Source organism: Micromys minutus, assembly GCF_963924665.1.
Source record: "Micromys minutus genome assembly, chromosome: 10".
Lineage (NCBI taxonomy): Eukaryota > Metazoa > Chordata > Mammalia > Rodentia > Muridae > Micromys > Micromys minutus.
Window position 1 is genome coordinate 52393850 of NC_137979.1, and position 27357 is coordinate 52421206.

The 27357-nt window shown below is 42.2% G+C and overlaps 1 protein-coding gene across 1 annotated transcript in view; it reads right to left on the reverse strand.

Moving 5' to 3' along the window:
* Positions 1–27357, reverse strand: part of ERN1 (endoplasmic reticulum to nucleus signaling 1) — an 86070-nt gene that overhangs the window by 41078 nt on the left and 17635 nt on the right. The window contains exon 2 of the mRNA XM_080924664.1: positions 18306–18426. Coding sequence (XP_080780790.1) covers positions 18306–18426 — 121 coding nt within the window. The remainder of the gene's footprint in view (positions 1–18305; positions 18427–27357) is intronic.

Here is a 27357-nt window from a genome sequence, read left to right on the forward strand (position 1 = left end):
AAGAAACATTCTTGCTTTCTAGTCTTAGGAAAAGATGAACTCTAGGGGTGTGGTCACGTGGTTTCCTTCACACTTGTTATACTACTCAGTATAACAGGGTACACCTGGACACGCTTCTGCTAAGGGGTGCACCAGATTATACACTCATTTATTAAGATACTGCTGACAGAGGCAGGCAAAGTGCTACTCAGCTTCTGCGGTGTACTGATGGCCTGTTCTGGGGCTGGAGAGATGGCTCAGGGGTTAAAAGCACCGACTGCTAGAGGTCTTGAGTTCAATTCCCAGTACCCACATGGTGGCCTACAACCATCTGTTATGAGATCTGATGCCCTCTTCTGGTGTGTCTGAAGACAGCTACAGTATATTTATATATAATAAGTAAATAAATCTTAAACAACAAACAAACAATGGCTTATTCTACAGATACTTTTCTTCTTAAAGAACAAATGGTAGCTAGGCATGGTGATATATGCATGTAATTCTGGCATTTGTAAGCATGAAGCAGGAGAATTCCAAGTTCAAGATCAGCCTGAGCTAGTGAGACCTTGTCTGGTGCAAGGAAGATCCAAGATTTGCTTGAAAATAATACAGAAAAGAGATGTGTATGGGACAGATTAGTAAAAAGCAGCAGACTGCTGGTGACATATTAGAAAGAGTCAGGGACAAAAGTCTTTTCACTATTTTCTATATGTATGCTTGGAATTGTTTACATTAATAAAGGTTAAAAATAAACATTTTTGTGACCCCCCCCCAACAAAAACAAAAATCAATTGAAAATGTGATGAAAGATCAACAGGGAACAAGGTTTTTGATTTACTAATGATCAGACAAGCTTCTTTCTTGCTTACAAGTTTCAGGCAGTGAAAAAAAATACCCTAGGCAACCATAAGGCTGTGAACTCCTACAAAATAGGCCAGTCCATCCATACCGAGCCAGATAAGGGTAAACACCAGCCTCACTGAGCTGTTTTACTTACAGAAATAATAATTAAAAAAAAAAAAAAAAAAAAAAAAAGTAAAATGGGTGTAACCGAGGAAAAGGTGAGGTTATGGGTAATGCTATGGGAAAATACCACTGAAAACAATGCTGGGCCTCTCCCAAGATTACCTTGGGAAGAAACCAACCTGCTAACTGTTGTCCTGGATTAAACTCTACCTGCTGGTGTCTGCATCCTGGGCCAGGACAGGTGACACTCACTACCTTACTGTGCTAATCTAAACTGGGAAAGCAGATGCTCATACTTTCTTGTCTGAGTTCATCAGTACACAAATGTAAAAATGCTCCTCTCTCCAACAGTAGCGAGGATTGCCTCACTCCATCTGGAAGGGCCTCTAACTACTAGGTGGAGGCCGGCCTAGGTCCCTACTTGGAGCTATTTTTTCAGAATCAACTGGACATTTCCACTAGGTGCTACCAGAACCTCAGCCTCTGCCCTCCAAATTACTCCCTCCATCTTCAAACACTGGCTTCTTGATTATACTATATCTTGTTTTTTGTTTATTTTGAAAATAGTTTTTCATATAATATATTCTTGTCACGTTTTCCCTCCTTCATCTCTTCCCAGAACCTCTCCACTTTCCATCCAACTCCAGCCCCACACCCCTTTATAGAAAACAAATTGGATTATAGGAGCCAGAGGGGTAAAGGACACCACAAAAAAACAAAAAACAAAAAACAAAAACCCCACAGAATCAACTAAGCTGTGCTCACAGGGGCTCACAGGGACTGGCCTCTGTACATATGTTCCAGCTGTGTAGCTTGGTCTTGAGGGTCTTGTAACACTGGGAGCGGGGACTGCTGCCCAGTTTGGGGATCCTTTCCTCCTACTAGGCTGCTTAGCCTTAGAGGAGAAGAGGTACCTAGTCTTATTACAACTTGATGTGCCAATGGAGGCCTGCCCTTTCCTGAAGAGAGCATGAGGAGTGAATATTGGAAGGGGAGGACTAGGAAGAGAGGAGGGAGGGGAAACTGTGGTAGGGATGTAAAAGAAAGAAGACAGAAGAAAGGAAGGAAAAACAGTCAATCAAACAGAATAGAACAAAGCAAGCAAGCAAACAAAAAAGCCCAAGAAACACATTCAGAGAGACAGACATACAGATGACATCCCCAACTTCCTTAAACCCTCAGGGGACTACATAATTGAATGTGGGGGTCAGGCAGACTTTGACAACAGCGAAAGTTTCTGAACACCGAGGTGTCCTTGGCAGCCCTCACCCGTGAACAACCTCACTGCAGCCTTGGTCCTAAATATACAGATATACTTTGCTCCTTTCCATCCGGCCACACAGCATCAGCTAATACTGCCTGAAACACTGTGGCTCAAATCAGAGCCTGGATGTTACATAACACTGTCCATTCTCATTGTATGTATGTTCAAAGTTTTCTGCTCTCACAGAAAAATAACGGTTTAAAGTCAATTACGGTAGTGTACACCTGCAATACCCAAATTTGGGAGGTGGTACAGTGGAGAGAATCAGGAGTTCAAAGGTCATCTCTAGCTGCACAATAGTAAATTTTAAGGCAGCCTGGGTTAACTGAGAGTATCGCAAACAAATTAACAACAACAACAATAAACCCTACTACCAATAACAAAAGAAACATGCTTTAATACAGATTACATAATTAAAAAACAAAAGCCATTAATATTTTCCTACTTTTTTTACACGCTGCGAATGTATCAAAATACTATTATCTTTAGATTGTATTGAATTAAATTACTGTTTGACTTAAAAATTGATGTTTGAGCCAGGTTTGGTGGCATAAACCTTTAATCCCAAAACTCAGGCAACAGAGACAGGCATGAATTCCTTGAGTTGAGGACGACACTGTCTACATAGCAAGTTCCAGGCCAGCAATGGCTCAGAATAGGACCTTATCTCAAAGTAAATAAACAAATAAATATTAAAAACTGATGTTTGAGTCACTGACATTAGTTTCATTAAAAAAAAATCATTAATTTAATTTAACTTTGCCCTGCTAGGCAAAGATTCCCAACCATTTCAGAAATGACACTAAATATACTTCTATCATTTTATACTACAGATTTGGGTAAAGTGGGTTCAGTAATGTCAGTTATAAAATCAAAATATTAATCAATTGAAAAATGTTGAAGATGCCCCATGTCCTGCAATGTCAAATGTTCAGCCAAGACTTTTTTCCTTCTCTAGAAAGGTACCTTTAGTTTTCATGTTTCTGTATTTTCTTTCATAGTGTATCCTCACTGTACATGGTACTGTACAACATAAGGATATTTTCATGTTCTAAGTATATATACATATTGAGAGCATGCCCCAACACCCCAACACACATACTCTATCTTCTTCAAAGATTTAATTCTTGGAGCCAGAGAAATGCCTCAGTGGTTAAGAGCACTTGCCGTGCAACCATGAGCGTCTGAGTATAGACCCAGCACCCTTGCAGCAGGTGGATGTAATGTCCAGCACATCTGTGACCCTGCATTATGCTGGCTGCCTGTCTAACCAAAAAGTATAAGCTCCATATTCAAGGAGAGATGCTGCCTCAAAGGAGTAAGGCAGAAAGCAATAAAGGATATCCAAGGCCTACCTCCTTTTGTGTGTGTGTGTGTGTGTGTGTGTGTGTGTGTGTGTGTGTGGTGTGTGTGTATTATGTATACATACATATACAACAACATACAAGACTTAATTCTTTTATGTAAAAAACAATAACAACTTTGTTCTCATTGGTATGTAAATTTACTTATGCTTTAAACAAATGGAAAAACTATATCAAGTAACTGATTTAAAATAAACTTCATTACTACTTATTTATCAATTACACCAATTTCATGGAGCATCTTTTAAAATTTTATTCTTATTTTATGTTCATTAGTATTTTGCCTGAATGTATATATGTGTGAGAGTGTCAGATCCCCTGGAACTGGAGTTATAGAGAGGCAGACCTACTTGCTAGGGTATTGAACCAGGGTCCTCAGGAAAAACAAACAGTGCTCTTAACTGCTGAGCCATCTCTCTAGCCCCTCATGGAACATCTTTATATGGAGTAAATATAGATTAAATAATTATAAGACTTTATTTTTATTTGTTTTGTTTTTGTTTTTTTGAAGAGCGGGTTTTTCTGTGTAGCCCTGGGTATTCTGGAACTCCCTCTGTAGACTAGGCTAACCTCAAACTCTAGAGATCTGCCTGACTCTGCCTCCTGAGTGCCCTCTGCTTGGCAAGACTTGATTTCAATGCTGTCAAACAGAGAACAATGATCCTCCTAAAGACATGCTCAGATCACACTTCTAGGACTGGAAACCCTTTGGTGGATTCCTCCCTCTAGCCCAGCATGCTGCTTTCAAAGACTCCACAGCACCCTGCGAAGCACCTCTGCCTCAGAGCCCCTGCATTTCTCTTCCCTTCGACCAGATGCCATACCTCAAAGGTCTTTCATGACTATCTCTACCCCTCAGGATTTCCTACACCCTCTGCAAAATCCTTCCTGGAGCACTTGTCCCCTCTTAAATTATGGGTATTCTGTTATTGGTTTGTTAGTGTCTAATTCTAGATACTATCTTCTACTGTCTGCCACATTCTCACTACCTAAAATAATCTGACACGTAGCAGATGTTCAATGCATTTGTTGAAGTAATTAAAAGGCATTAATTTACTTCCTACTTCTTATTCAGTTCACATATCCATCAATGATCACTTCTAATTACCCAACATATCTGTTCCAACTGTGAACCCCAGATCTTTCTAATGACCCTCTTTCCTCAACGCAGGCCTCTGAACACTGTTGAAAACACTGCAATCAACTGGGCATTTGTGGTGCGCCCAGCATTCATGGGCAAAGGTAAACAGTTCTCTGAGTTCCAGGCTGGCTGGTCTACAGTGTGAGTTCCAGAACAGCCAAGGGCTACACAGAGAAACCTTGTCTCAAAATAACCAAAAAAAAAAAAAAAAAAAAAAAAAAAAAAAAAAAAAAGAAAAGAAAAGAAAGAAAGAAAGAAAGAAAGAAAGAAAGAAAGAAAGAAAGAAAACACTGCAATCATTTGGGGCAATAGTGTGCACATATATGACTACATACATTCTGTATAAAATGCATCATATACAGTTTAAATTATCTTGGAAAGCTGTGTAACCATGTCACTAACTTCAGGGTCATAGACCATTTCCGTTACCCCAAACACTTGTTTACACCCCTATGGAATCAATATTCCCAAATCTTCCCCACCCCCAAACAACCACTGATAAAATTATTTGTGTGGAGATTCTTTTTCATTGTACACTGGTTTTGAAAGGCATCCCTAGGTCTCACTAAGATTACAGAGTAGCATTCTGCCTTAGGAATGTGCCACCTTTTTTTTTTTTTTTTTTTTTTTTTTGCCTGTTAATTTGTTGAGGGACATTTGAGTTATTGTGAAATAAAACTACTAACATGGGTCCTCCTTTGAACTTTTTTTTATCTTTCCTCTGGGAAACTACTTAAGAGTGGACTGACTGGTCCTTGTTATTTACATTTGACAAGAAATTGCCAAAGTATTTCACACCTACCTACAGCACCCAACAGTAACCCATAAGGCTTTTGAAACGCTAATGTCCAGGCTTGAGGGGCAGGAATTCTCTGGCTACATATGCCAAGTGCTGGCCCTACAGGAAAGCACTGCTTCAAGCTCCCTGTCTACCTTCTCACCTATGCTTTCTCAGTCCTTTCTCTGTCAGGATCACACCGCCACAGTAACCTTTCCAGAGCAAACCTCAGAAATACTCTCAAATCCTTCTCACCAGGTCTTCCCCTGGCACTGGCAATGTTACCTTGCACCTGCTCCTCACTAACCCCAGAGGGACTGGAGTCTCAGTACTACCCAGGCACAGGGCTGGAGTCTCAGTACCACCCAGGCACATAATCTGAAACATTCCTTTTCTCAGTATTACTTTCTTCTAATATTCCCATTCAATTAGATTCCATGTTTTGTAAATTTTGACTTACTAAATATTTTTTTGGAACTTACCCCCCTCCTTTCCATCTTATCACTTTAAAACTGAGAAAGCTGCTAGGCAGTGGTGGTGCACACCTTTAACCTAGCACGCAGGAGGCAGAGGCAGGCTGGTTTTGTGGGGCCCTAAGGGACAAGGAGGATCTGGTGAGTCACGCCTGTAATTACTGAGAGGAAGGAAGAAGCAGAGCCAGATGTGGACGTGCCTGAAGACCCCATTCCTGCCATACCCCCGAAGTGGCCAGACAGCAGTACCATTCCTCAAAGGGTCTCCAATTGTGGACTCCACAATGCTAGGAACTTCCTGCCATACCCCCCAAATGGGTGTGACAGCTGTAGCCAGATAGCAGTATCACTCCTCCAGGGGGCTCCAATTGTGTGAAAAGTCAACACTGACCACAAATGAGGAAGTAGCCGACTCATGCTGTGTTAATCCTACTTCACAAAAAATGTATAAAAGGTGTGTTTTGGGAACTGTCCCGATTACAGGATGTCCCCAGTATACTAGAATTACACCTCTTGCATTGCTCTCCGTCTCTGTGTCTCTAGGCATTTCGGACATTGAGCCTCCCTGGGGTACAACAGTTTCTGAGTTTGAAGACAGCCTGGTCTATGGAGTGAGTTCCAGGACAACCAGAGCTACATGGAGAAAACCCGTCTCAAAAAAGAAAAAAAAAAAAAAAAAAAAAAAAGGAGAGACAGACAGACAACTCTCCGACTGGTCTCCACACCAGCTCCCCATCTCAGTCTCCCTGGTTTTCAGACCCACATTCACTGCTGTCTAAGAGAGCTGGCCTTGACTAAAGTAATGCACATGTCTTCTCCTGCCCCAAATCCTCCAATGGCTCCTTCTCCAGTACTGAATGTCTTCTACCTTCTACCATCCTTCATGTTCATAGAACCTTCATGTCTCAGCAATTTCCCCAAAGAAATTTCAAACAGTCCCATTTCCTGAGTAGATAAGTCTGAGAAACTTAGTATTTAGGGTTTAATAACAGAGAAGCCATGGGGCAAAAAAAAAAAAATATATATATATATATATATATACACACACACACACACACACACACAAAGTGAATTTTTTTCATTCTTAAGCATAATTACTAACTACAGAATGTGTGTATCTGTCAAGTACTATACAATTTTCAAATCTTAGAATAAACTGGATATGGCCACCCTCATTACTATTTAACACATTTTCACATGGTACTGGAATTTTGTCATAGCAACTGCCAAAAACTTGGCTTCACAAAGATATAATACCATCAAAATGAAGGTAGCATAATCTGAGGTTAAAAACTACCAAGTTGTTCAAGCATGATGTTTGACATCTGTCGACTGCAGGCCCACTTCTCATGATTTCTTGAGTGACTCTTCCATCAACTTCTCGTGGGCTTTCATGTTCATCTTGTGCTCACCTACATCAAAGTCAGCTCACCCTCAGTCTCCACTCAGATAGCCCTTTTTCCGGGAAATAAGAAACACACTTCCGGCTGTGCACTTGGTCAACTGCATGATGGACCTCCTATGTTTCCCAAGGAACAAGTTCTTTATTTCATGTAGTATCAGCTACTTCAGGATTTTACTGAATTCCAAATACTGTGGGCCAAGGTCTACGTATTTTGTTTGCTGGAAAACACACACAACAAATAGAGAAAGCTCACATATATTAGTGACTAACCAGAGGGCACGTCTCTGAGGGGCTGCTGCCCAAGCCTTTGCCCTCTTAATATACAGGGAGCAACGTAGTCTGCAGAATGAAAGGCAATCAGCAATTTAGATTACTGCAGGTAGAATGCAGCCAAATTTTCCTAATGAAAAGGATAATCCCATGTGAACACCTGCGTAATACAAGTTAAAAGCAGCTGCCCAGGCACAGCACTGTTTATTCATCCACGTTAAAAATTACTTACATTTATGGATAAGATGATGTGGCATTTGCTTCAAAATAAGAGGAGGAGAAGGGGCAGATTGCCATGTGTTCTCTACAGCTGGGCACTGGCTACATGAGACTCTCTTGATATTGTTCCCTTTAATTGTGTGTGTGTGTATATATAAAACTTTTCTAAAATGAAAAGATTAAAACAAGGCTAACAGAGAAACTATTTCAGGAAATCCTTTCCTACAAGCTGGAAGACAAGCATTCTTACCCCACCTTCACCTGTGCTACACCTCTGGAGGTCTGACCATCCAGTTCCCCAGGGCAACTGCACACTGGAGACACCCTACCCCCACCCAGACTTCCCTAGCAGGAGCAGGTCAGGCTGGTATGCTGTAAGAGAGGATGGGGGGGGGGGACGACCAGGGACAACACAACTTGGCTAAAGAGAAAAGGGGCCTTAAAGAAGTCAATCAAAATAAAATGAACCGTTTCAAACTATAGTTAACCATGAACAACTTTCTCTAGGTGGCTCTAGGCAGACTTCTTCCATGTAGCAAGAACTAAGAACCTTTGATTACAGACCCTTTGAGAACACACTGCTCATTTAACTGCTGCTCAAAGAGCCTTGAAAGATAATTCTCTTCCGTACCCCAGAAGAACACCACTATTTCTAGAACACTCCAGTTCTCCTGGGCATCCAAGCACACAGAGGTAAAGCACAGGTTGTACTACCCTCCTACACTCTCACCTCCCAACCTCTATCAGGCTCCACACATAATCGCTGAAACCAGCTTCCTCTCAAACTAGAGACTTCTCCAGGGCAACCTACATGCTATGGCATTTGGTCAGACACCCCTTTAAGTATCTCCAAGTAATCTGAAATGCTCTGATGAGTCAAGAAAACGTGGTCCTGAGGGGCTGACCAATTGGAGCTAAGACCAGCCCAATGAAACATATTGTCACACAGCTGTGAAAAGCAACTGACACAGACTTAGCGCATGCAGAAGTCATCTTCAAATTGTTGGTGCCCAAGAAAGTGAAGAAGTTACAGAGTAAAACTGTAAACACCCTGAAAGAGCCAAGAACAAACATTTATAGAAGAAAAGATGTCCTCTGCTCTCTGGTTGGAAGCTTCAACAGTGTTTAGATCAGGGGTCCTCAGCCTGTGGCTCACAACTCCCTGGGTCTCAGATATCCTGGACACCAGATCTGGAACTGTTGTGGAAACCTACGTTCTTCATCTGTCAGAGCATCATCTTCCACTTCTTCCTCATCAGTGAAGTCCCCATCCACACTGCCACCCTTGTTCCTGGGGGAAGCAACTGGTATGAGGAGAGGAGTCAGAGAAGAGGAACAACTGGGCAGAACATCATGTGACCTCGGCCTTCCTCAGAGACATGAAGCAGGCACCATGTCCTGAGGGACATTTCCAGCCCTGGTGAGAGGAACTAGAGCACTGTTCCTGAAGAGGGTCAGGAGGGAATGCCACTGTCCTGACCAAGAAAAAGGGGACAGAGAGGGAGGGAAAGGGCCTGGGGAAAGAAGAAGAATGAGGTGAGGAGCCAGGTATTAAGCACAGGAGTGGGGGAGAAGGGAGAAGAGGAGGAGAAAGAGGGGGAGGAAAAGGAAAATGAGGAAGAGGAGGAGGAACTAACAGAGGGGGAGAAGGGGAAGGAGGAAAATGAAGAAGAGGAGGAGGAGGCCAGAGTGTAATCATCTTGATTTTGGCTACAGTGGCTGAGCCTTCAGATCTCCTTCAACCCACACTTCAAGAGGGTTGCAATAACAGTAACTAGTTCCTGCACATCCTCCTTGGCCACCTTCATTCAATCCCTTAGCCAGGGGATGGGCCCTTCAAGGACGTCCTTTCTTCCCTTAGCTAACATGTTACAGAATACAGAGTAAGGGGTATTTGCTAGCAGTAGAGTTTGGTTTCCACAGAGAGCCAAATTGGGAAGGGCAAATAAATCTGACTCCTCCAAGCCCCTTTCCAAACCAAGTGTCACTCATAGGACTGTGGGTCTGCGATTCACTGCTGGGGTGCAGGAAGTCCACTTGGGGAAATGAAACACAGAAGCAAGAGACTGCTCCTTCCTACCCTCAACCCCCTTCCGTAGTCTCTGCCCCATTTGTCCTAGTCCTTGGAGCCCAACACTGTATATTTGACTAAATGTTTACTTAACTCTCCAAAATAGTCAGCCTCATGGAGTATTTTCTCCTCAAGGAAAAAAATATTTCCTCTGCATAATGGAGACTTTTGAGATCAGTCCCCTTACCACACAATATCTTGGAGTAGTGTGGTAGTTTGAATGAATAGGCTCATATATTCGAATACTTAACCACTATGGAGTGGAACTGTTTGAAAGCATCAGAAGGCTTAGGGGGTGTGGCCTTGTTGGAGTGGGTGTGGCCTTGTTAGAGGAAGTGTGTCACTGGGGGTGGGCTTTGAGGTTTCCAGGCCTCTTCCTCTCTGCCTGCTTATAGATCAGGATGTAAAGCTCTCAGCTACTGTTCCAGTGTCATGGAGGCTGCCATGCTTCCCACCATGATGATAATGGACTGACCTCTAAAACTAAGCCTGCCCCAATTAAATGCTTTCTTTTTGAAGAAAAAAAAAAGAGAGAGAAGTCAACATCTGACCTTTACACAAGTATACACATGGGTGAGAGCACACAGGTGCATACACAAGTGCAGAGAGAGACAGAGAAACAGAGAGAGAGACAGACAGACAGAAGGACAAAGACAGAGAGCTAGCTGGGCCTGATAGCACATAACTGTATTCTAACTACTCAAGAGGCTAAGGCAGCAAAATTGAAAGTTGAAGGCCTGCAGGTTCTACAAAATGAGATCTAGACCAATCTGGATAATTAGTGAGATACTATCTCAAAATAAAAAGTAAAAAGGAAGCTGGAGATACAACTTATCAGTAGAATACTTGTCGAGAATGCTTGAGAATCTGGTATCAATCCTTAGAACCACTGAAAAGACAGCGAACCCAATACATTTCTGAAATAAAAAGGTTTGTAGTGTCAGGTGTAGTTGTGGTGCACACCTTTAATCCCAGCACTTGGGAGGCAGAAGCAAGTGGGTCTCTGTGAGTTCGAGGCCAGACTGGTCTGCAGCGTGAGTTCTGGGACAGATAGAACTACACAGAGAAACTCTGTCTCAAAAATAAATAAAACCAACCAAACAAAAAGCTTTGTCATAATCCCCTCAAGTCAGACTTGATTTTAATCCTCCCCAGATACTGAGAAGAAATAAATACCTTTCTTGTACTTGAGCAGTGAGGCAGAAAGGAAGAGGACACATACCATCCAAAACCTGGGAATTCTTTAACAATTAGAACTACTAAGAAAATGTCATATTACATTTCATAATTTCCCCATCTAATGCTCTGCCATGCTTTTGCAGATCTCTGACTGTTCCTCAGAACACACATTCAGCCTAACAGCTGTGTGAAATTCAAGAAACCAGAACTACCTGCCACCACAGTGGTACAACTGTCAGGGGTAGATGCAGCATCCAAGGAGGTAAGTAAGTCCCACACATTTCCAAGGATTCCCAAAAGACACTTGGTCAGAAGGGTCCTGGGATGCACTCAAAGCTGACAGAGCAGATGTCTTAGCTGGACATGACAACCGAGTCAGCTGCTTGGGGGTGACTGATAATGGTATGGCTGTGGCAACAGGGTCCTGGGACAGCTTCCTCAAGATCTGGAGCTAAGGCCAGTAGCAGGTGGATGGATGCCATGGGGACTGGAAGACATTCCAGCCTTGAAGCATTACAGTGATAGCATATCCTATCCAACCATACTAACATGGACACCCACACCCCCTCAGAACTGCAAAAGGGCAAGATCTTTCTTCCTTCACTTACTGCTGAAACTGAGAGCACAACTCCCATTAAGAGAAGGATCTCTGTGCTGTAAACTAAATCAAACTGTGCATTTTTTCCCAGGGCCATTGTCTTTGTTTTGTTTTTGTTTTGTCTTAGTCAAAATTTAAAAGGAAATACTACAAAAAAAGTTAATTAGGAGAAAAAAAAAAAGAAGGGTCCTGGGAACTAAGTTGGGATTAAATGCCTCAGATATTAACTGAGCCCTTCATTGGTCAAGAGGCTCCATCAAGGAAGAGAAGTCTGGCAAGAAGATAAACCTCAGCACAAGCTGAAAGGCCTTCATTTGTTGCAATAAAGTATCTCAGAGCCCACATGAGGTGGCAAGCATTGGAGACAGCACAACTGTCCCTGAAGGAAGGGTAAGTAAGGGTGTGTGTGTGTGTGTGTGTGTGTGTGTGTGAATCTAATAGCAGTATGACAGGCAAATGGGAGGCTATTACAAGCAAGAGACGGTGGGGAATCAGGATGGTGGTCAGCAGACTGCCACATGAATCTAGGAGGTAGATGCCACAGCCTGGCTATGACCTGGAACTGGGGACTGAGAGGAGTGACCGTTAGATTTGGAAGGTAAGAGGATAGCAGAGAGTATGCTGCATGACTGCCAGCAGAGGAAAAGGTACAGAAAGAAGCGCCCATCTAGAACAGGAAATTCATGTGGTTGTATATGTGTACGTCCGTCTTCAAATTTCAACTAAGCAATTCTAACACTACTAAGAATCCCCAATGATAACCACTCCCTAGATTCCAATGGAGTCTGGCTTCGAGAGCAGCCATGTGTGTGTTTGGCTTTGTTTTTATGATTAGTAAGAATTATTCTAAATTGGACCCTGTCCTTTGTATCTACCATTATTGAAACAGAAATGGAGGGAGGGAAATATGGCTGGGCTATTAAAGAAGAACTGAAAATCTGAAGAGAATCTGAGTGCCAAAAAACAGCAGCAACAAGGGCTTTTACGAAGAGAAGAAGCCCTAAACTGGTCCTGGGAATGCAACAGGCCAACTCCGGCTTTGGGAGGTTTTTGTTTTGTTGTTTGGGTTTTGTTTGTCTGTTTTTTGTTGTTGTTAGTTTGAGAGAGTTTCTCTGTGTGCCTCTGGCTATACTAGAATTCTCTCAGTAGGCCAGACAGGCCTCGAACCCCACCTGCCTCTGCCAGAGTGGTGGGATTAAAGGAGCGCATCACCAGCCCAGGGGCCCAAGGCGAACTTTGTGAAGCTTTTGTGGAGCAGAACCACACATAGTTGGCATCTGGTCTGAAGCTGCAGAAATGAACATGCAGAAGCCTGATCACTGGGGAGATTTGAAAGGCAGGTGAAGACTGCTGCAGCATAAACCAGGCTTGAGAAGACCACACCTAGAGCAAAAAAATGTCACGAGGCACCTTAGCACCAAGAACACATAAGCCTCATTTTTTCCTACTAGGTATATATAATTCCCCACTTTGGCAAAAGAACCTTTGTCACTGGGAATAGAAACATGTGTTTGGTTGAGAGCAACTGTACCTGCCAAAAACCAGTGTGGATATGGGGGAAAATATTTGTAGGTTTTTTTGACTACTAGAAAAAGTAAACAGTTAGGAAACCATGAAATAAAATCTTAGATAATCCCAGATATGTACTCTGAAGAACACCAGTTTGAAGGGTAAATACTTGTGCTTGCATTTCTAGGTTTCTCCCACCCGCTCCATTGTCTCAAGCCCAAGCCTAGCATCTCAACTTCTTCCTAGCCCATCAGTTCAGCCTTAGTCTACACAGAATTGCTCATCCTCAAACTGGAGGATACATGTAGGCATGTTTTTGTACACTCTGTAAAGTTACCCTTGTGTTCTTCAAATACTGACTTCTCTGCCCTCATATCTTATTTGAATTCATGAAAGGCACTATAATGCTCATACCAAGAATCTCCTATCTCAACTTTGTGTAAACAATTCTTACCATTTATACTCTGCCTGTCAATAAATGCTTATTACCTAATGGCTGGGCAGAATAGAAAATAGAGGGAAGTCCACCAGCCAGTGGAAGAGAGAGAGGATTTGGAGCCATGAAGAAGGGGTTGTTGGGAAGAGATCATGGAAATATGCCTGAAGCCCAAAGAGCCAGAGCAATAATAATATGCAAGTGTCATGGGATGGGGCTGGGAGGTAGACAAATTAACATAGAAGGTTAAGATAGATCATTTGGCTGGCCAGCTATTGAAATGCAGCTTTTTTAAAAAAAAGGATTTATTTATTTATTACATATGAGTACACTGTCACTATCCTCAGACACACCAGAAGAGGGCATCAGATCTCATTACAGATGGTTGTGAACCACCATGTGGTTGCTGGGATTTGAACTCGGGACCTCTGGAAGAGCAGTCAGTGCTCTTAACCACTGAGCTGTCTCTCCAACCCTGAAGTACAGTTTTAAATAAATCTTAAGTTTCTCTATGTAGTTATTGAGAATTAGAATAAAGTAAAGAAATATAGCTGTCAGATTTACTGTTATATTTATATTAAAGGAAACTCGTTTATAGATAACAGGTACTCTAGTCTGCTCAAACATCAAAACATCACAGACTGAAGGACTTAAGCAACTGACAATTATTTTTCATAGGTCTGGATGCTGGAATTCTGAGATCAGGATGCCAGCATAGCTTGGCTCTTGTCCAGGAATCTCTTCATGACTAGAGACATCTTCTCATCATGCCCTCACATGACAGAAAGACAGACAGACAAGTCTGTCCTGTTCTCACAAAGACACCAACACAAGTGTGGAGTCTCCTCCTTATGCTACTGGTGAAGTTCCCATAGTCACACACCATTACACTGAAGTTAATGAGCCAACCTGTGGAGGTGGCAAGAGCACTTTCTGTCTGTCACTCCTGTGCTTGGACTCTCCCATTCCTCCAATGTCCTTCCATGGAGCACTCTTTATAGGCGGAGGGACACCATTCACTAGGAAATGCTCAGAAATCTGTGAGCACATTTCCTGATGGCCACAGGGACTAGGGCCAGAGATGCCAGATAGTTTCATTTGTTTGGTTTGGTTTGTTGTTGTCTGAGGCAGGAGCTCTCTAAATGCCCCTGGCTGTCCTGGAACTCTCAATTGTGGACCAGGCTCGCCTTGAACTCATAGAGCTCTACCTGCCTCTGCCTCCCAGGTACTGGGATGTACTAAGTGTCTAAAATGTCAGTACTAAGGAATCAAAGTGAGAAGAACACAAATCTGAAGCCAACCTGAGCCACATCGCTCAGTCTACATAGCTATACAGCAAGATCTTCTCAATTTTTAAAAATTATTTTCCAATTATTCAGTTTTAGATTACCAATTGTAAAACTATGTAAGTCACTACCTATAAATGTTGTTTCAGGAAAGTAAAAGGATACCTTTCTAATAGATCATATCAAGGCAGAACAGGGTCCCTTATATTCTCTGGTCCCCATCTCTCTCCAAGCTCAGTTCACCTCCACTGCTCTGCTCCCACCACACCCATCCACACCAATGCTCTTCAGCTGAGGAAACACCAACCCTTACCTAGTATTTTAGCTACTTTTCTCATTGCTTTGGCAAAATACCAAACAGGAGTAACTTAAGGGAGAAGAGATGTATTTGGCTCACAGGGTGGTGTTTTGTTTTACTTTATGTGCCATGAGCATGCCTGGTACTGTAGAAGCCAGAAAAGAATTGCTGGATACCTTGGAACTAGACTTATAAACCAGTGTGAGCTACCACACAGGTGCTGGGAATCAAACCCAGGTCCTCTGGAAGAGCTACCAGTGTTCTTAACCACTGAGTCATCTCTCCAGCACCAAGCCAAGACAACAAGAGAAGCTTAGTCCACAAGAGTAGAAAGGAGAGGCTGCTGGCAACATCATGCTGACCAATGAGAAAGTAAGTTCCAGCTATAACCCTCAGGGCTCATCCCCACGGGCTTACTTCCAACAGCCAGGCCTTACTCTTTTAAGTTTCTACAACCTCCCAAAAAGTACCACCAGCTGTGGACATGAGCCTGTGGGAGATAATCTCAAACTCAAACAATAACACTCCACGATAGTCTCACAAAAGGCTCTTGCCTCCCTGAGGTCTTGCTCAAATGACATGTTCTCTTTGGGGCCTGTTGAAAAGTTCAGTCCCTCAACCCTGCCTCCACCCAGTGTTGACCCTCTTTCCTGCTCTGATTTCTCCACAGCTCTTTTTAGCACAGATTTCTTTCCTGTCTGTGTCCCTACTAGAACCAAAACTCTGAGCTCAGGCAAGGGAGGTTGTATCTTCAGGGCCTTACATAATCTATAACTTCATAATATTAGTATATTAGTAGTTTAGATATGCCAATCTTGAAATAGTTATAAGAGTAAAATTATATTTCCATCTCACAGTATCAATATGTTACTATCATTTTACAGAAATATAAATTGAAGCTACTGCTATCCAGGACTCAATTTAATTTTAAAATGTAGTTCTGCTGGGTTTGGTGATATACATCTATAATCCTGTCACTTGGAAAGTAGAGAGAAAATCGGGAATTCTAGGTCATCCTCAGCTACACATGGAGCCTGAGGCCAGTCTAGGCTACAGGAAGCCCTGTCTCAAACAAAAATAATAACAAAACCAAAACAACCCTTCCACAGTCCATTCTCAGCAAGGAGATCTACAACACAACGGATGTCACTTCAAGTAACTAACCTGTTCTTAAACAGAACAGTTTCTGTCTGCTGGGCAGTGGCAGCAGACTCCTTTAATCCCAGCACTCAGGAGGCAGAGGCAGGTGGATGTCTGAGTTTGAGGTCAACCTGGTCAACAGACCAAGTTCCAGGACAGCCAAGGCCACAGAGAAACTCTGCCCTGAAAACACAAAAACCAAAAACAAACAAACAAAAATGATAATAATAAAAAACCAAATTGTTGTCTGAGCTCCTTACTTAGTGCTGGGCCATACAGGATCTGCCTGCGGCCTCTCCTACTCTGTTCTCAGCTGTCTTCCCACTGCTCCTTACTGCTGGATTAATCCAAAAGGGAACACTTGATGGTCACTCACCTGTTCAAACATGCTAATAGCTCCCAATTTCCTGTTTAATCAATCAGGCTCAACATATCCTGTGGCTCCCCCACTCTCTACCTCCAGTGTGCCCATGAACCAGCCCTTTCCTCAAATCCTGCAACCCTCTTTTTCTACCTCAGGACCCCCCACCTCCACCCTGGCCACAGCTCACCTCTGAAATCATCACTCACCAGTCTCCTGTGCTCAAATGGGCACAGGCTCACAGCATTTGCCAGAACCTTCCTTGAGCTGATACAGAACCTTGTTCTACATTGAAGTGCTGCCTTTGATCCCCATCAAACTATAGGTGCCTCAGACAAGGTCTTTTATTCTTTTTTTTTTTTTTTTTTTAATGCCCCATACAGTATTTTTCCCAGGCTAAGGTTTTCTTAATACACATTACATTAAAGGAAAAAACTATTTCATCTCCAAGCCACAGGGAAGGACAGACTATGTGTCTGAGTAAGTAACAGACAAGCCCCAGTTGTGCTGGACACAACCAAGGCTACTTGTAAAATAGAGACCTGTGTGTAGGGAGCAGGAAAGGACAGAGTGGCTTGAGGGGCAAAGATGTCTTGCCTTGAACACTCAGTGTCTTGAGTTGTAGGCTCTGAGAATGCGCTTTGAACACTCACTCCTCAGTGCTGGCTCTTTGGGTGCCCTAAAGTTCTTGCTGCTCCCTGCAGGTTGCAGACACGTGGGGCAGGATGCCCAAAGAACTTGAGCTGGCCTTTGCTATGAATAGGAAGCTGGTTTGCTACAGTACCAACAGAATGACGCGTGACCTTCTGACATATGACAACATTTTTCCATTTGGAAGACTGCTTAATAAAGGGAAATTAATGTTGTGCTCATGAAAATAATAAACCATGGAAACATGATGAAAGAGAACACACCAGTCAGGTCTGAATTAAGACCAAGTAAGAATTACTAATGGACAGAATAACAGAGAAGACACTGAAATCCCTGAATTTGAAAGTGTACAGCTTTGTATGAGATGATCACTTTGGAAATTAAATACAGTGACTCCCCAGCTGTAGAGCTCCCCACCATCAGAAGGGAATGATGGTAAGATGGAAGAGTTAAGTGAGAAACAAGCTTCATCTCAATAACTCAGTTAATGTAGTTAGGTTGGGTGAATATCAAATCTTACAGGCTCTGTAAAAACCAAGTGGGTACTCTGAATGGTTGAGAAAATATCTTCTTTTAATTATGATTACAAGACTCTAATCATTAGAACTTAACAAATCTTATGCAGCAGGTCTTCAGAAAGCCCAAGCAGCCGGAGCTGTTAACAGAAAAGTCTAGAGCTATTCAAACTCCAGACAGAAGCATGAGATAAGAAAGTTTCCTCATCTGCTGCACTCAATGCCATCCCAACAGTTCAGGCTTTAAACTCGCCCTCTTTTGAGTAGAAGTCCTTTTCCTCTTTTTACCTTATTCTCTATTCTGATTTTATTAAACAACACATAGCCATTTTCCATTGGAATATGTTTACTTGGTAGCAGCTAAGCAAGTTTCTGTGTCACTCAAGAAACAGTCCAAATTACCTTCTTTTAAAGTCCACTTGATGGAGCCTGTCCTCTTGCTGACAGCATGCAAACTTCCATCCAGGGTTGAAACAAATAACAAGGTTTCAGGCAGTGTTACTGTGCTGGCTCTTCCAAAACTCTGCAACGAAATAGAGTGCCTTCGTATCAATCCACTCCTTCACCCTGGGCATGCATAATCACAAACTCCTGCCCTCAAATTCATCCTCACATGGCCATCCATCTTCTAGACAAAGAAACCAAGGTTGGAGGCCTCTGTTCTCATTCTAGAGCACATCTCCAGACAGGTCTATGATAACGTAACAAAAGTGAAACAGCCCATGGGCAGCTGCCCCTGAGATGAAGGGGTCAGGATGGCCAGCTCTCTGGCTTCCTTCTCTTGGGTCTCTTTTACTCTATAAAACCTTGGCATGTTATAAAAATTCATAATAAAAAATAACTTCTTATATGCCAAGAAATTTTTTTAAAGCAAAGAATTAGAGGAACATTTAAAGTAAAATAGGAAATCAGCCTTCATTATATAAAATAGTATATATGCTAAAATATCAAGATTCTTGGGGTAAAGTGAAGGCTTAGCAGTTAAGAGTATTCTCTTCTTCCAGAGGACCCGAGCTCAACTCCCAGCAGCTATGTTAGGCACTCATAATAGTTTCTAATCCAGTCCCAGAGACTCTGATGTCCCCTTCTGGAGCCCATGGGCTCCCATACTATGTGGCATACACATACATACATCTACGTAAATATATTTTTTTAAATTTTGAAGAACAATTCACTTCAAAATGTCAAGATTCCAATGTAATTAATAATCTTGTAAATTGAAGCTACTGTTATTGGAGAAATTGATAAACTCCAAACTTTTCTTTACAATCAAAATACAACTTAAGGCCTATCTCTTTCAGTAAATTATGAAACATTATTCAACAAATTATGAAAATGGAGTGCCAAGTGTGGTGGCTTGTGCCTATGGTCCCAGAACTTTAGAGGAGAATGCAAAAGGATTATGATCCACTTGGGCTACATAGCCGGGATCCTGTCTCCAAATTAAAAAAAAAATTAAAAAGTAAAAAGATTTCAAAATTTATTTTATTTATATATTTAAAAAAAATTTTTATGTGTAGGAGTGTTTTGCCTAAACAAAGTGTACCACATGGGGCCTGGTGTCTGCAGAGGCCAGCAGAAGATATCAAATCACGGAACTGGAGTTAACAGACGAATGTGAATTTGGGTGCTGGGATCCCAACTTGGGTTTTCTGCAAAAGCAGACAGTATTCTTAGCCACTGAACCATTTCTCTAGTCACCAAGATAAAAATGCTAAAACAGACTCTTAGGGCTAGGAAGATAGCTCAGTGGTGCAGCAGTTGTGTAAAGTCCCAAGTTTGATCCCCTGTAGTAAAAGATGAGATTAAAAAAAAAAAAAATCCAAAGAGAAGCTCAGCAGTTAAGACTGCTCTTGCAAATAATCTAAGTTCAGGTCTCAGTGCCCACACTGGGCAGCTCACAGCTACCTGTTAACTCCAGCTCCAGGAGAACTATAATCTGCACTCCATAGGTACCACATGCACATACCCATACACATAATTTCACAACTAAAGACTGAAAATTATCTTTACCATCCATTGCTAGTAACAGAGAGAAACGTTAGTATAAGCTTTCTTTTTTTTTTTTTTAATTAAGATTTATTTTATGTCTATGTACACTGTAGCTGTCTTCAGACACACCAGAAGAGGGCACCAGATTCCATTACAGACGGTTCTGAGTTGCTGGGAATTGAACTCAGGACCTCTGGAAGAGCAGTCAGTACTCTCAACCATTGAGCCATCTCTGCAGCTCCCTGCCTCAGCCTCTTGAGTGTTAGGATTAAAATAGTGTGCATAGTACGCTACCAACCAGTGAACAAACACAGAACCCAAACCTTGGTGTGCACTGTGGCTCTGATTATACTGGATGGGAACTGCATGCCCTCTGGCTTTGCTAGGATTCTGTACCCTTAGCGCAGTGTTTCCATAGGAGCAGTCACAAGTACTCACACAAGTGACAGTTGATAGCTTCCTAGAGAAAGCTGCCCTGCTGAGATGAACCCCAGTCACCTGTGCCACACTTCTGTAATCAACTTTTCTTTTTCACTACGTTATCCCACAAATTATCTAGTTCTAGTATGTGTGTATTTGGGGTGGGAGAGTTTTGAATTTAAGCAGGTCAACAATGCTTGCTTGAACTGTAACATCTGAATTCTGGTATAAGCACTCTTTTTAGAATATGGGTTGTTTAACTGTCTTTTCATGTCAAAAACAAAAGGATTGGGCAGTTACTTGTGAATGGAGCCTTGCTCCAGAATGGTCACTCTCTTAAAAAAACATTAAAGGATAGGTAGGCCCTCATGGTTCTTTTTAGAGCAGCCTGAGATGGCAGGACAAACACTCCAGGTCCTGTATTCCTTTTTCATGGGGAGATCCAGGGGTGACGCCCAGTTGGGGTAATGTTGAGAGCAACTGCCAGAACTTAGCTCATCCCCTGGAGTGCTGGCCTGGAGGGCAGAAGGTGCAGCCTGTGCTTTGATATGGCCCAGCCTTCTTTCTGGAAGGGGAGAAAGGGCCAACTTTACTGCTGCCCGGTGGATCTGTTATCTGTGCAGGGCCTCAAGTTTTGAGGACAAAGAGCCAGCTTTTAATTCTACCGGAGGAACCCGGAAATAACCTAAGAGAGAAACCACAGAAGTCTCAAGGGTGGTACCTGTCCTATCTGAGGATCCAAAGGTCATTGTTTGGGAATGGTTGAAATCATTTTAGCTCACAAGGTCCAGAGGGTCACAAGCTACAAGCGAACCTGCCTTCCCCTAACATGAGAAAACTGCATGGCCCAGAGCAAACAGCTATCACAGGAGTAACTGCTTTGTAGAGCCAGTCTTGGAACCCATACAAGAACCCAGTCCAGCTGGCTGAAGTAGAAAACAATAAACTTTGTAGAGTTTTGTAGCTTTAAACCATATGGGAAAAGCCAGATGAGAAAAAGAGACAAAAGAAAGCCTGCGGAGAAACTCTGTTCAAAGGCGAGAGAATGCTTGCCCTCTGTCATTCCCTCAGCAAGAAGGGCTCTCCTTAAGCTCAAAGACACTTCTGCCCTTAAAAAAAAGTTTGACTTGTGTAAATTTGCAGCAATTAGGTTTCTGTTACTTGTATCAAATAGTGTATACCCTCCCTTGCCTACTTCTATTTAAAAAAATCAAGTGGAAGGTCTTAAGAGATGGCTGGCAGATAAGAGCACATGCTGTTCTTGAAGAATACCAAGGTTCAGTTTCTAGAACCCATGTGGCAGCTTACAACTTCTGTAACTCCATTCTCTTCTGGACTCTGTGGGCACCAAATACCCATGCAGTATATACACATACATTCAGGCAAAACCCTCATACATATAAACAAAAATAAATAAAAACAGAGTGCTGAGGAGATGGCTCAGGAGGTAAGGGGTTTTGCCACCAAGCCTGAAGATCTAAGTTCAGTTCCCAGTATCCAGAGTGGAAGGAGAGAGCTGCTCCTGAGAGCTGTCCTCTGACTTTCACATATGTACATAGGAAAAAACAAACAAACAAAACTTAATTTAAGCACACACATACACACACACACACACACACACACAAAAGCTGGGCGGTGGCAGTGAACACCTTTGACCCTGGTGTTGGGAGTGGAGGCTGGGGGGCTGGGAAGGGAGGGCATAGAGGAAGGCAGATCTCAGAGTTTGAAGCCAGCCTGGTCTACAGTGTGAGTTCCAGGACAGCCAGAGCTAAAACACAAAAACCATGTCTTGAAAAAACAAAAGACAAAACAAAACAAAAAACAAAAACTTAAACAAAACAAGAAACCTACGGAAAAAAATAAGATATTACAATATTATAGCATTATTATTTTTCTCCTTTATTTTCTAAATTTTTAATAATATGATCATGTAATTTGCAACAAATCTTTCATAAACTAGAAAGAAAACATAGAAGCTTGCAGGTGAGAGAGAAGCTTACATTTAGCATCACTAATGCAAGCAACAGAACTCAGGGGGCACGCTTTCAATTTTAGGAGCTCAGCACTCTACCACCTTTGATTGTTAGTAGTCAATAAAGCAACAAGGCTTAAAGAAGCAAAGTCTCCCAGTCAGATCCTCAGCGTCTGAGAGTAAAGGAGTGGGCACTATTTATCCCTGAGGCACATCGAAGTACAGAAATGCTCCAGATATCTCATCACAGTAGTAGAATTTAAAACACTCCACAGATCTGGAGAGGTGGCTCAGCAGTTAAGAACATCTCTTCCAGTGGTTCTGAGTACAATTCTGAGTACAATTTCCAGCAACCACGTGGTAGCTTAACAATCTATTATAGAATCTGAAGCCCCCTCTGACATGCATAAAAACAGAGCACTCATATATACCAATAAATAAATCTTAAAAACAAAAGCACTCAAACATCAACACTCCTTTACTACCCGGGTGGAGACAAAAGCCACCCATCTTGTTTGAATATCTTGGAAACACAGGAAAAGCACTTGTCTGTGGTTGACTGGTGAACCGAAATAAAGCCCTTATCATACAACTAGTATAATCTTCTAAAAAATCTCAAAATACACAAGGTTTGGAGAGAAGTTGGATTAGAAACTGAGCTCTAGGCCAGTTACATGTCCACAGGAACCTCACAACCCTTGCCAAGTTTGGCAAGTTTTGTTCTTAAGTGATTCAATTTGGGTGCCCCTGGGGAGCCATTATAATTAATTCTAGTTTGTTCTTGCTCTCAGCCACTCTCGCCCCCCCCCCAATCCTGAGACAGGGTCTCTCTATGTACCCTGTCATACTCTCATAAGTATGTATTATGGTGTTTCAAAGCCTCAAGCATTTATCCCTCCCTTTGAGATAGGGTTTTACAAAGCTCAGGCTGGCTTTGGACTATGTATATCGCCAATAATAGTCCTGCTTCTACCACCCCTTTTTTCTGTGGTGCCAGAATCAAATCTAGGGTGTCATGTGTACTAGCGAAACACTATCAACTGACCTATTCTCCCAGACCTTCTGCAATTTTCTTAAACACAAAAATACAAAAATACATGTCTCTAAATATAGCTGCTATAAGTAACATGAATTAAATATACTCCTAGATGCCTTTTGTGATACTAATCACAGCCAAGAACTATTTGTACCTGAACACTGAAAAACACAGCTTAATGATAATGAACTTGTCCATTACCTCTAGCCATTTCAGACTTTAGTGCTTTTTTTTTCTACAACAGATGAAAAATGGGAACAGACCCTATAGCTAAACACGCTAGTCTCCAGAAGCCCTGAAAATGGAACAAGGCCAAACTTACATCTGCTTGATGGCCTCTGGAAACTGATGTTTCAAACTAATACATATATTATACTAGCTTGAAGAAGGCTCTACAAAGTGACCAATAAGGAAACCTGTAGTGGATTAGAGTAACAGGGACAAGTATTTTTAGTCTACCATACAACTGCACATCTACTGGTTACCAAAGACATCAGGCTCTGTCCAAACAGCCTCTCTCATAAAAGGTGACCACAAATTACTTTGGAAATTCCTGGCCTTTGAAGTAATCTATGCTTGATGCAAATGATACTGTCCCGCTCATAAGACCACAGCATAAAGAGGGCTACAATTGCTGCTCCATTTATAGAACTCCTCAACGCCTGTGCACGTGTGCACGCACTCTCGAGCACCTCAACGATTGCGCGCGCGCACACACACACACACACACACACACACACACACACACACACACACACACACACACAGAGCCTGCCCACCACGCCCTGTACTCTTGTAGAAGACTCAGGTTAAGTTTCCAGTACCCATATGGTAGCTTACAAAGAAAGACCTAACCTCCAGTTCTTGAGAATCTTACCCCTCTTCTGGCCTCTTCTGGTACCAGGCATACATGTGGTACACATGGTAAACATACATACATGTGAGCATTTACACACACATACAAAAATAAATCTTTTCCATAAGAAAAAAAGAATTACAACCTGGACACACTAATTTTTTTTCCTCTCTCTCTTTAGACAGGGTTTCTCTGTGCAGCACTGGCCATCCTGGAACTCGCTCTGTGAATCAGGTTGGCCTCAAACTCAGAGATCCACCTGCCTCTGCCTCCCAAGTGCTAGGATTAAAGGTGTGTGCCACCACTGCCAGCCCGGATCCACTGATTTTCAAAAATATTAGAAACTTTTCTGGTCTATCACCACAGACTCCAGTCCTAAAGTGCTTTAAATAAATAAGTAAACTAATTAACTAAATTAAATAGAACACCTACAGAGCACGTCAATCCAGCAAGAAGCTCCTCAGAGCAGTATCCTATAACAGAGAACCTTGGTGGGCATTAAAAGATATTTTAAGGAACATTTGTCTCTCTTGTGTTCCTGCTCTTTGCTCCACCCCCCATCCCTTCTCTCCCCATCCCCCCCACCACATGCTCATGTATTACCTCCTATAAATGCAAACAAAGCCTTGATATTGGAGATTCTAGTTGCTTTATAAAAGTATTCATCAGAATTCATTTTGTCACTTCAATACAGGTCAGAGGCTGTACTCAATAAAGGTCAAAGAGCATCAAGAATTCACAACAGTAGGGCTAAGGAGATGGCTCAACAAGTAAAGGTTCCTGACACTGAGCCTGATACCTGAGCTGGCTCTTCAGCACTCACATAATAAAAGAAAAGCAACTCCTGCAAGCTGTCCTCTGACTTCACACACCCAGACATCATTCACATATACATAATTATGATAAATAAAATACTTATAAAAACTCACACTAGGCAAGGTGGCACATTCACAACAGCAGCATGAGACTGAAATCAGTGTCTGGTAAGAGTGCAGATCTATTACACAAAGCCCTCTCTATGTCAAAGAAAGCCCACCTGAGGATCAAGCCCCTTGAGCAGCCCAAGAAAAAGGGCTACACTCTCAGGTAGAAGGTCTGTCTTTAGGTGAAGGCCTGTTGATACAGGCACCAAAACATTTTAATCCAACGCTGTTCTCCAACCTCATCTCATTCAAGTATCTGATTCAACAGCAAAAAACAGCACAGCATCAGAACTCTGGTGATGGTAATTTTCTAGCTCCCTCATGTCTACTTTTAATGAGCTTCACTATGTCCAGTTTTAAGGATTTCAGAACAATCTTAAATTGTTCCAAATTCTGTCACGCCAAGTTTACCTGTACTGTCAGCAATAACCTTCTGGCCAGTCCACTGCCCGTTCTACTTCCTGACAGAGTTTTAGTAAAGGTAACAATGGCATTTGCTTTGGACAGGAGTCAGGCGTCTCAGCTGGGGAGGTAGTAAAGGCAAGACCTAACTGAACATACTGTGTGGTTTCCAATGAAGCAGTTGAGAGAGTTAAACTAGCATTTGTGGCAATTTTAGGGTGTGGTGTAATTAACCACCACCCAGGACAGTTACAACTCTTCTCAGGCTATCCCTCTGCTTTACCAGATAGATCTGATAGAAGGCACTTCCTAAGTCCACCTTATTCCTGAGCACAACGGCGGTTGCTTTCACTACAGGTGACTGTGTCCTATTAACTAGTTTGTAGGACCCAAGGCTCAGTCCAAGTTCAGTCATTTGTAGTTCTGCTCGTCCTTGTGGTCCTTCTGCCATACTGAATAAGAAAATATACTCTGTAAAAGTGCTAGAGGAAACCCTTTACCATATACATCATGGACCAGAAAACACAGCCTTGTTCTTAGGATGCTATCAAATCCCCAAAGTGCCTGAGGAGTATTAAAGATCTAGGGCAAATCACTCATTTTATAGATACAAAAAACCAAAACCCAGGTGATATGATTTAGCAGCTGAGCCTTACTGTGCAGGTGTGGTCATCATTTCCCATTGTCTTCACTAAAGAGAAATTACTGCAATTTAAATCTTGTAACAATTAAACTGGCCAGGTTTACTTATTCTGATGGAGAACCACCTCAATCTAGAGTAATAAAGAGCTGATTAGACTACAAATTTGTAAATGCACCAACCTTACTTCTATAAAGTCAAACTCCTCTTGAATATGGACACTCATGCATTGTACAGTTTAACCTATTGTTAGAGTGCTAGTGTAGAAACCCCAAAGAGAAAATAAGTCTCAATTATATAGCAACATTTTCAGTCCTGATAATATCTGAAGCTGTCAGTTTTGATCTTTACACTTCCCTAGAGATTCCTTGGGGCAGAGGGAGTAGAAAAGGAAGAGGTCAAAGAGAAAGTGGATAAGTGCTCTAGTTAAATTTAAATTATCTACAAACAACTGTATTTATGACATAATTGCCACCCACACTTGCCAGATGTTGCCAAGCATTATGATAGAAGTTAAACAGCATGAAGCACTCCGGCTCAGATACCTGGCCAGACCCCAGCAGAATCCCCAGGTCTGAAATACAGTGGCAGGTTATCATCCACCTCTCCCAACTCAGTCCTCAGCAGCATCTTCCTCTCTAGTTAGCTGGATCAATTTAGTCATCCACACAACACAGATCAAACAGTAGAGTCGCTTATGCTCCTCAGATACATAATTTTTGAGATGAAAGGACCAAAAGATCACCTTCCCAACCCTCTCATTGCTCAGGGAAGAAATCGAGGCCCTCAGAGGTGAAGTGCCCAAGTCACCACAGACAGTTAACCATAGACACGGGGCAGGCTCAAGGCTCCACCTCCCAATCTGGTCTTTTGTCTACTGTTCCTGAGCTATAATTTTACTACTTTAAGTAATAGTTTTCCGAGAGCCATAGACTATATCATTTCAGGCCTGAAACTCCCCTCCTTAGAACCCTAGTGGGGTGAATGAGGATCAGCACTCTGCTTTGATATAAGGGTTAGATCTCCTGAAGGAGACTATAATGTAATTTATAAATTCTCTAAAGATACATACTATTTATCACATGGCGCAGCAAATTAAACAAGGTAAAGTCTTTTTATCTTTTGTTGTTTTTGTTTTTAAGTGTGTGTGGGGTTTTGACTGCATGGATTTCTATGCCTGGTACCTGAGGAGGCCAGAAAATGGCTTTGAAGC